The following is an 11,050-nucleotide window of genomic DNA, read 5'->3' as shown; positions in this document are numbered from 1 at the left end:
CTTTCATCTATGGCTCTGCACTGGATGTCTCGCTCTTCCTCCTCTTGCTCCTGTTGAAGCGCTTGCTGCTGGTTGTATTCCCCCAGCTAACGAACTCTACACAATCCCCCTCCGCTTGGGCCTTCCCGGGGAACCCCATTAGGTCGATGCCAGAATGCTCCCACTGGAACGCCACCCATTCTCTGCTCACCTCCCAGAGCGCTCTCTTCGGCTGCATTGGGACCACCTGGTCATCTATAATACCCGAGGGCCAGTCCCAATCAAAATTTCTGTGTACCCGATCGGGTGGAAGAGCTGGCGAGGTGTTAAAGAGCCCTATTAGAGTGTCCTCAGCTACTGGGGCAGGGTCGGTCACTTTACCTGCCAGAGATGTAATTCCTGTTGGGGATGGGTATGCTTGGTGCCTGGTCAGCGGCTGCTTCCATACCTCCTCCACCTCAGCCGCAAGAACCGCTGGGTTCATTGCTGACGGCTGGTCATATTTCTCCTCCCGTTGTCCGGAGTAGCTTCCTGCTTCCTCCCCACACTTCAGGTGACCTCCGCTCGCCATCTTGCCTTTTGGGTCCTGAGCCGCACCTTCTTGTTGTTTCCACCCTCTCCTTTGTAGACGGTCCTTTTTCCTCCTTTTCCCGCCATCCCAGACAAGAAAGCAGATCTCTCTCGTTGATGGACATATTTCCCTCACATAGCAGTACTGATAAGGGGCGGCCATCGGTTTTGCGCCTTTCCTCCAGGTTCCACCCACGATGGCACGCCCCTCTCCTCCAGCCTGCCACATGATGCTACAATGGCGGCTATTTTACAGTTCAGTCAGATCTATGGAGCACAAGACCCGGTGGGAACGGGTCGGTACATCCTGTTTGTGATGCCAAAATTGCCCTACCCCGCAGGGCTGTGGGGTACTTAGTGCCAGGCTAGTTCTGTTACTTCAGGGGATGTTACGACAGAAGTGACCTGGTCTGTGTCCCTGGGCGAGCAATCAAATGATGAAGGGAATAGTTATTACGGAGGATCCAGTTCGTGACACCAAAATGGAGCGCCTGCCAGGGCGGAGATACTCAGTACCGAGCTCAGTCAGTTCTTAAAAGGATGTCTCACGGCAGTAGTGACCAAGTCTGTGGCCCTGGGCATCCAATAAAGATGGTGAAAAGGGGTTTAAAGTTTATAAAAGATTCGTGACGCCACCTGTGGTACTCGGCAAGTAAGGTGTTAGCCGATACTGCAGATTCAGTCCACTGGGGCAGTTGTTGATGCAGCAGAGTTTATTCAGCTCTCCACAGGCAGAGCTATTCCCCAGGCCAGATTATGGTGTAGAAGATAATGGTGGTTGTAGTGCAGGGCAGATGATGCAGCAAATAAACTAAAGACACAGCAGGGTGCAGTCTTTTCACTTTTACTCACAGTTCTGTTGTTACAGTCCCCAGACGGAATGCTGCATCCTCCAGGCTTATGGCCCAGACAGCCCTCAGGTAGCTTGGGGTGTACGTTGCCAGGGCTCCCTTTGATGTTCCTTTCCTTCACTAGTTTTGGGGCCAGTCCCCTAACGGCGAACTGGTCCCTCCACCGACCACACCGGTAGATGCGGGCCCCATGGATGGATTGCTCACTATCCGGGCCCCTTAGACCTCTTCTTCCTCTCCTCCTGGAGCTTTCCTTCCTTTCTTCACTCCGTCTCTCTCACTTTCTTTAGTCTGGAGACAAGATACACCCAGCTTCTATCTCCACAAGCGACTCCTTTTCTCTCCCTCCTGACTGAATGACTGACTCCTTCCAGAACAATCTCTCTACCTCAGCACTAACTCCTCCCAACAACTGTTACTCCCTTAAGCTCTGTCCCTTCTTTACTCTCTCAACCCACATGCTCTAACTCCCCCTTGGCCAGAAGGGGACCAATGTTGGGTGCTGGTGTGTGAGTTCTGGCAGTGCCCCTTCCTTACCTGAGAACTAAGTACCATCCCTCTGGATGAAATGCAGCACCCTGAGGCAAACAAGACCGCAGGGATGCCCCAAATGCATCTGCTCATCTCCAGTCCAAAATATTCCACATACAGCAGACAGTCCCAGAATTGGGTCTATGTCGTGCAATCCCGGGCATTTCCTGAATTTCCCTAACTACCAGCGTCCCACTGACAACTTATCCTGTTGAGGGGAGAAAGAAATGGTAAATGGGCATTGGTTGGGGTATGACCAGGGTCGTGGCCAAAATTTTCCATGAAGGGCTATGAGTGTCTAATTATCTATCCCTCTTTCTGTTCTTCAAAAGTTGGGGGTATGGTACTTATATGAGCGAAGGGTGCAGAGTACACACAGTATCTTAAGCGACAGTATTCCCATGGGCGGAGGGTGCAGAGTATACACAATATCTTACAGGACAGTACTCCCACAGGCAGAGGGGGCAGAGTATACATAGCATCTTACAGGACAGTACTCCCACAGGCATAGGGTGCAGAGTACACACCAGAGGCGTATCCAGGGGGGCAGCCGGGGCAGTTGCCCCGGGCGCAGGCAGCAGGGGGGCGCAGTCAGGCCGCCTAATGCAGCGGTCCGCAGTGTCTTCCCCGGCAGCTGCGTTCTGCCGCTCCCCATCCTGTGAGTCGGCTGTTCTCTGTGACGGCTGTCAAGCTGACAGCCGGCGCAGAGAAGGAGGCCGCGGCAGCTCCCAGGCAGCAATTGTACTTGGCGTCTATACAGACGCCAGTACAATTGAAGCTCTGACCACCGGGTCAGAGCGACGTCAGCAGCGTGATCATGTCATGTGATCACGCTGCTGACGTCACTCCCCGGTGCCCAGAGCGAATGCTGGTGGTAAGTGTGCTCCTCTGTGGAGCTGAAGAACCACCGAAGATGGGAGATGGGGGTGTTAATGAGTGGGGGGGTTAATGAGTGGAGATGGGGTTTAATGTGGGGATGGGTGTTAATCAGTGGGGGGTTAATGAGTGGAGATGGGGGTTAATGTGGGGATGGGGGTTAATGAGTGGGGGGCTAATGAGTGGGGGTTAATGAGGGGATGGGGGTTAATGAGTGGGGGTTAATGAGTGGACATGGGGATTAATGAGTGGAGCTGGGGGTTAAGGAGTGGAAATGGGGGTTAATGAGTGGGAATGGGGGTTAATGTGTGGGTTAATTTATGGGGGGCTAATGAGTGGAGATGGGGGTTAATGAGTGGGGATGGGGGTTAATGAGTGGGAATGGGGGTTAATGTGTGGGGGGTTAATGAGTGGAGATGGGGTTAATGAGTCGGGATGGGGGTTTATGAGTGGAGGGGTTAAAGAGTGGGGATGGGGGTTACTGTGTGGGTGGATTTGGAGTGGGGGTACATAATGTGTGGGGGGATTTGGAGTGGGGGTGCATAATGAGTGGGGGGATTTGGGAGTAGGGACGAGGGGTACCTAATGTGTGTGGGGGATTGGGGATGGGGGGATTTGGACTGGGGATGGTATTTAATGTGTGTGGGGAGATTTGAGGACACAAAATGAAGAGTATGCATGTATGAGGGCATGTATGAGGAAACAGTATGGGGGATGGGTGCAGACAGTAAGGGGTGCGAACGTGTGAATGCATGTAGACACAGTATGGGGAGTGAGGGTGATGGCATCTGTGCAGACACAGTATGGGGAGTCGGGGATATGTGTGAGCAGACAGTATAGAGAGTGAGGGGGTAAATATATGAGGAGACAGTATGGTGAACAGAGGGATGATAGTGGAGACAGTATGAGGAAGGAGGGGAATAGTGTGAGGCGACAGTATATTGCAGATATTTGTATTTAGGGGCATTATAATGACACTTCTATCTTTAAGGGCATCATGTGGAGATTTGCTGCAGAAGACCGGAGAAGATGGAAGTCTGCAGAGACGAGATGTGGATGAGAAAACTCATCATGGGGTCTGGACAAGAAGAAGAAAAGAAGGAGAACGACTCCAGAGACGACATCATCTATAAGGTACCTGGATGTAAATGTTATTTGTGATACTGACTTATTCTCTTGTTTTTATTTATGTTAGGAACATTAAAGGGGTTCTCCAGGTTTGTGCTGAGTCTGCTGTCATTCTATGTGACTGCAGACTTCTGAATTCTCACAGTGCTCACTGAACGCTGTTAGGATTCTATCATGCCGGTAATTTACATACATATGGCCACATGCTGACTAGACATGGCCTCACTCAATGAAAATGAACGGAGCGAGGCCGGGCACGTCTAGTCGGAATGTGGCCAGAAGTATACAAATCAAATACTTGTGCTGACATGACTGCACATCAGCAAGAGAGAATTCTAAAAGTATGCAGTGCATTCATTGTGAGAATTCAGAAGCTGCAATGTCAGGATTCAGCTATGCAGGTTCCAGTTGTCATCACATGGACACTTCACTCATATGCGATTTTCATAGTTATGGTCTTTTGACAACGAGCTTCTCATCCTGCTTTCAGTTTTTTACAGAACATTGAGAGCATTAGGGAGAGCGGCTCGTGGGTACATGGCTAAATGTGCAAGTCACATATGTACTTGGGGGGGAGGTTTGGCACCAAACCAAATTCTTGCCCCGGGTGCCAGAAAGCCTAGATACGCCTCTGGTACACAAAGTATCTTACAGGACAGTACTCCCACAGGCGGAGGGTGCAGAGTACACACAGTATCTTGTAGGACAGTACTCTCACAGGTGGAGGGTGCAGAGTACACACAGTATCTTGTAGGACAGTACTCTCACAGGCGGAGGGTGCAGAGTACACACAATATCTTGTAGGACAGTACTCTCACAGGCGGAGGGTGCAGAGTACACACGGTATCTTGTAGGACATTACTCCCACCGGCGGAGGGTGCAGAGTGCACACAGTATCTTACAGGACAGTACTCCCACATGCGGAGGGTGCAGAGTGCACACAGTATCTTATAGGACAGTACTCTCACAGGTGGAGGGTGCGGAGTACACACAGTATCTTATAGGACAGTACTCCCATATGCGAAGGGTGCAGAGTACACACAGTATCTTGTAGGACATTACTCCCACCGGCGGAGGGTGCAGAGTGCACACAGTATCTTACAGGACAGTACTCCCACATGCGGAGGGTGCAGAGTGCACACAGTATCTTATAGGACAGTACTCTCACAGGCGGAGGGTGCAGAGTACACACAGTATCTTGTAGGACAGTACTCCCACAGGCGGAGGGTGCAGAGTACACACAGTATCTTGTAGGACATTACTCCCACCGGCGGAGGGTGCAGAGTGCACACAGTATCTTACAGGACAGTACTCCCACATGCGGAGGGTGCAGAGTGCACACAGTATCTTATAGGACAGTACTCTCACAGGTGGAGGGTGCGGAGTACACACAGTATCTTATAGGACAGTACTCCCATATGCGAAGGGTGCAGAGTGCACACAGTATCTTATAGGACAGTACTCTCACAGGTGGAGGGTGCAGAGTACACACAGTATCTTGTAGGACAGTACTCTCACAGGTGGAGGGTGCAGAGTACACACAGTATCTTGTAGGACAGTACTCTCACAGGTGGAGGGTGCAGAGTACACACAATATCTTGTAGGACAGTACTCTCACAGGTGGAGGGTGCAGAGTACACACAGTATCTTGTAGGACAGTACTCTCACAGGTGGAGGGTGCAGAGTACACACAGTATCTTGTAGAACAGTACTCCCACAGGCGGAGGGTGCAGAGTACACACAATATCTTGTAGGACAGTACTCCCACAGGCGGAGGGTGCAGAGTACACACAATATCTTGTAGGACAGTACTCTCACAGGTGGAGGGTGCAGAGTACACACAATATCTTGTAGGACAGTACTCTCACAGGCGGAGGGTGCAGAGTACACACAGTATCTTGTAGGACAGTACTCTCACAGGTGGAGGGTGCAGAGTACACACAATATCTTGTAGGACAGTACTCTCACAGGTGGAGGGTGCAGAGTACACACAATATCTTGTAGGACAGTACTCTCACAGGTGGAGGGTGCAGAGGACACACAGTATCTTGTAGGACAGTACTCCCACAGGCGGAGGGTGCAGAGTACACACAATACCTTGTAGGACAGTACTCTCACAGGCGGAGGGTGCAGAGTACACACAATATCTTGTAGGACAGTACTCTCACAGGTGGAGGGTGCAGAGTACACACAGTATCTTGTAGGACAGTACTCCCACAGGCGGAGGGTGCAGAGTACACACAATATCTTGTAGGACAGTACTCTCAAAGGTGGAGGGTGCAGAGTACACACAGTATCTTGTAGGACAGTACTCTCACAGGCGGAGGGTGCAGAGTACACACAGTATCTTGTAGGACAGTACTCTCACAGGTGGAGGGTGCAGAGTACACACAGTATCTTCTAGGACAGTACTCTCACAGGCGGAGGGTGCAGAGTACACACAATATCTTGTAGGACAGTACTCTCACAGGTGGAGGGTGCAGAGTACACACAATATCTTGTAGGACAGTACTCCCACAGGCGGAGGGTGCAGAGTACAGACAGTATCTTATAGGACAGTACTCTCACAGGTGGAGGGTGCAGAGTACACACAGTATTTTATAGGACAGTACTCTCACAGGCGGAGGGTGCAGAGTACACACAATATCTTGTAGGACAGTACTCTCACAGGTGGAGGGTGCAGAGTACACACAGTATTTTATAGGACAGTGCTCCCACAGGCGGAGGGTACAGAGTACACACAGTATTTTATAGGACAGTGCTCCCACAGGCGGAGGGTACAGAGTACACACAGTATTTTATAGGACAGTGCTCCCACAGGCGGAGGGTACAGAGTACACACAGTATTTTATAGGACAGTAGTCCCACAGGCGGAGGGTGCAGAATACACACAGTGTTTTATAGGACAGTACTCCCACAGGGTGCAGAGCACATACATTGGCTTTAAGCACATTACTCCCCAAGTCAGGTTTGAAAAGTAGCCATAGCGACTTTTACCACACAAATAGCACACATAGGGGTTGCAGAGTACACACAATGTTCTGTTTGCAGAGTGTGTGGTTAGAATCGGTCCCTCACTCCTGATGTATCCTATCACTACACTAACTAGAGCATAATAACGGCGGCACTCGTGATCCGGCCTTTATACAAGCCTGGTCACATGTTGCTCTGGCCAATTACAGGCTGTGATGGCTTCAGAAGTGCCCACAGTCTAAAAGCTTGTTAATTGGCTGTGCTGCAAACATTCAACAAACTTTATTAGACTAGCAAAACCAGACATACAGTAAAACGTTTGATTTCGATGTTCGGTAACAGACAATAGGCGTCCAGTAAGAAACCTAATCTTAACGATTTGTGCTCACTTATCCCTAGTTATCAGTGGTTGATACCTTTTATTACTTAACTGGAAAGATGGTAATAAACAAAAAGACTTCACAGCCTGATGAAGAGATAATACAATAGGAAAAGCAAAACTTGTATAAAAGGAGAGGAATCATTATTATATCTATTCCTGTTGCCTTCTCTATATTACTCCAGGCGCTAGTCAGCAGATTTAGTGTTAAAATGCAAACACAGGTTTTCATGATTACATAGTAGTGAATGGTGGTAAAATCATATTAATATATTCAAAATATCAAACCTAGAGGATTTAGAGCTATGACCAAGCAAAATGTTAGGGAATCTGTCAGCTGGATTTTCTGTCACTCCAGCTCTACTTCTCACCCAGCTCAGCCTCCTCCTACTTGACTAACAGTCACTATATTGTGTGACTTTAGATAAAGAGTATCAGTCAAACAGGAGGAGGCAGTGCTGGTTGGGGAATAGAGCTGGAGTGACAGAGGCTTCAAATCTACAAATAGTTCTTCAGCCTCATTTGCATGTCAACTCAAACACTGATTTCTAAGTAGTTTAGGAGCAAACTGAGTGCTGGACTTGTCTTTGAAGAGCTACATGCGCATATCAATAGTTTGGGAAGTGCAATTCTGCTAATAGATTTCCATTATATCCCTATTTTTTAACCTATTAACCCCTTAGTGACGGCGCCAAATATTAAAAATCTGACCCATGTCCCTTTATGTAGTAATAACTCTGGAACACTTTGACAAATTCCAGTGATTTTGAGATTTATTTTTGTGACACATTATACTTTATGATAGTGGTAAATTTAGGTTGATATGTTTTATGTTTATTTATAACAAATATCAGAAATTTGACAAAAATGTAAAAAAAATTGAAATTTTCAAACTTTGAATGATTATCCCTTTCATTCAGATAGCCATACCTAAAACATTAATAAATCATATTTCCCACATGTCTGCTCTACTTCAGCACCATTTGTAACATGATATTTTATTTTGTTAGCATTTTAGGAGGTTTAAAAATGTAGCAGTAAGTTTTCATTTTTTCATGGAAATTTGCAAAATAATTTTTTTAGGGACCTTTCCAGGTTTGAAGTGACATTGGGGGCCCCATATATTTGAATCCCCCCAAAGGTGATACCATTTTAAAAACAACACCTGCTGACATACTGAAAACTGCTGTTAGGTAGTTTATTAACCCTTCAGGTGATTTTCAGGAATTAATAGAAAGAGGCATGATAGGAATGAAAAAGTTGATTTTTGCCACCTAAATGTCGCTGACTTCTGAACAGGTGTCTGTAGCCCGCAGGCTCTAAGGCCGCTATTTGCTTGTGAAATGCCATGGCTAACATCAGGACCACACAATGATATTCTTAGGGTCCGATAGGGATAAAGAGGGAGAAACCACACTCTGAAACATTTATACGATATAGTCACTATTGACAGCAACACCTAAGGGGTTAAACAGATATGGACGGTGACAACACTGATTGTGGCTGATGCAGCAAGCTGTCAGCTATAGTGTACAGCCGACAGCTGCTGGATTGTCACCTGTATGGGGATGCTATTCTCTTATATCTCAGGTCTGTTGGTAGAGACCATTATACAAATTAGAGTAAACAATTATTAAAATTAATTTTATAACAAGAAACATTATTTAGAGATCACATCTATCATCACATTAATAGTTCACATATTACTAACAATTTCTATTTTTTTATGTTAGACAGTGAAGTTTGCTATAAATGTCCTGAGGATGAGTGGCCTGATGAGAAGAAGGTAAAATGTATTCCTAAAACTTATGAGTTTTTATCCTATGAAAAGGACATTTTGGTTCCAATTTTTTTAGTTCTTTCTTTATCTTTTTCTATTATAACTTTGTTCATACTCGGAATCTTCCTTTATCACTGGGACACTCCAATTGTTAAAACCAATAACCGGACTGTGAGCTTCATCCTATTGGCCTCCATCTTCTTCAGCTTCCTCTGTGTCTTATTCTTTCTTGGTCAACCAAAGGAAATAACTTGCTTTCTGAGACAAATATCATTTGGCTTCTTCTTTTCCATCTGTGTCTCTTCACTTCTAGCAAAAACTATCATTGTCTGCATTGCCTTTAAAGCCACCAAACCTGGAAGTTCATGGGTCAAGATGGTCTCCCCCCAAGCTTCTTATTACCTGGTCTTGGTGTGTTCTTCTGTACAAGTCTTCATTTGTCTCATTTGGCTGTTGTTGTCACCTCCTTATGTAGAACTTGACTATCACTCCTACCATGGAATAATTGTCATTCAGTGTAATGAAGGTTCAGATATCTGGTTCTACTCCATGTTGGGTTATATGGGGTTCTTGGCAGCTGTGAGCTTTGTTCTGGCCTTCTTGGTAAGGACATTACCGGACAGCTTCAATGAAGCCAAATACATCACCTTCAGCATGCTGGTGTTTTGTAGTGTCTGGATTACCATGATTCCAGCTTATCTGAGCACCAGAGGAAAGTATATGGTAATTGTAGAGATATTTGCCATATTGACCTCATGTGCTGGCATTCTTGGCTGTATATTTTTTCCTAAACTTTATATTTTGCTTCTAAAACCTGAGCTGAACTCCAAAAATATCATTCTGTACAAAAACAAGAAATGAGTGACAAACAAGATATGATATGTGTAAATGTGTGATCTGTTATTGTTCTTTATGTTATCATTTTAATTATGTTTATTAGAGATGAGCAAGCACTAAAATGCATGGATGCTCGTTACCAGAACCAAGCAATTCCCAATGCTCGTTTTGAGTAAAGAGTATAATAGGAGTCAATGGGAAATCTTTTCTGGCAGACCCTAAAAGGAAGTCTGGAGGGAAGAGAAAATGTTGAAATAGATGGAAAACGTGCTGAACAAAAGAAAAACAACATGGGTAAGACCCCTTGAAGCATTTCTGACTCTCAGATCGCTGCTGAGAACAATGATGTGACACTTTTACTCCACTCGACTTTTGGTCTGACAATAAAACATTCAAAATTGATGACAAATTAAAGGTTAAAAGATAATAATAAAATGTTAAGAAACACTCTTTCCTGTAAGATGAGTTGTATATGAAGTAAAATAAAAAACATAATACTCTAAGTAAACCAAAATTGATAATTTAGTAAAAATATTGGAAATTGCAGTGTAATTTATGAAGGAAGCAAGAGCTGCCAAAAATTTGATGGAAGAGGGACTCAGATACACCCAGTATTATACATAAAGGAGGGTCTTACATACATTCTGTTCAAATTGCCATGTAGTGGTACTCCTACACTCATAAAAACTGTGCATACAGTGCAAAGCCCACCAATAATTGTAAGCAGGGTCATCCATGCACCCTTGAAGGAACCAACTGTAGTGTAAAGTAAAAAGTTCAGAAAGTGTAGTGGTACTACTACTGTCATGATCCAGGTTGGATTATGACAGATTTTGCACTAGTAACCTTTTTTTTCCTTAAGCTGTGTGCTTAAAGATAGTTTTGCCCCCGGTGGCCATTTGAGTCATTGCACTGTGTGGTTTCAGTTCTAGTTTTGCCCCCGGTGGCCATTAGGGTCATTGCACTCTGGTTACTTTAGTTTAGTGCACGTGATTATAAAGCAGGTGTGATTGCTGGCTCTTACCTATAAAGTAGTGTCAGGTGGTTGCAATCACTGTTGGTGATATTGCCGAGTTCCAACCAAGTCTGGTGGAGGAAGGAACTTGAGAAGAGTCCCGGGCAGCTCAGTCAGAATCGTGGAGTGGC

General features: G+C 46.0%; 1 protein-coding gene across 1 annotated transcript; it reads left to right on the top strand.

The window, feature by feature from the left end:
• The first annotated feature begins 787 nt into the window (after positions 1 to 787).
• On the top strand, positions 788 to 10,080 carry LOC141098820 (vomeronasal type-2 receptor 26-like). The gene is made up of 3 exons (XM_073586793.1): positions 788 to 845; positions 9,021 to 9,909; positions 10,008 to 10,080. Exons 1-3 carry the CDS (start codon positions 788 to 790, stop codon positions 10,078 to 10,080), a joined length of 1,020 nt encoding a protein of 339 aa, XP_073442894.1.
• The last annotated feature ends 970 nt before the right edge of the window (positions 10,081 to 11,050 follow it).

Source organism: Dendrobates tinctorius, unplaced genomic scaffold (assembly GCF_039654945.1).
Source record: "Dendrobates tinctorius isolate UK_male_01 unplaced genomic scaffold, ASM3965494v1 ptg000095l, whole genome shotgun sequence".
Lineage (NCBI taxonomy): Eukaryota > Metazoa > Chordata > Amphibia > Anura > Dendrobatidae > Dendrobates > Dendrobates tinctorius.
Note: the sequence above shows the minus strand (reverse complement) of the source record. Positions and strands in the feature narration are given on the sequence as shown.

Coding starts and splice junctions, on each gene's coding strand:
- LOC141098820 (XM_073586793.1), top strand. CDS start 788: ATGGCGGCTATTTTACAGTTCAGTCAGATCTATGGAGCACAAGACCCG. Junction 846..9,020: donor ACAAGACCCGGTGGGAACGG/GTCGGTACATCC, acceptor TTTTTATGTTAG/ACAGTGAAGTTTGCTATAAA. Junction 9,910..10,007: donor AACTCCAAAAATATCATTCT/GTACAAAAACAA, acceptor TATGTTTATTAG/AGATGAGCAAGCACTAAAAT.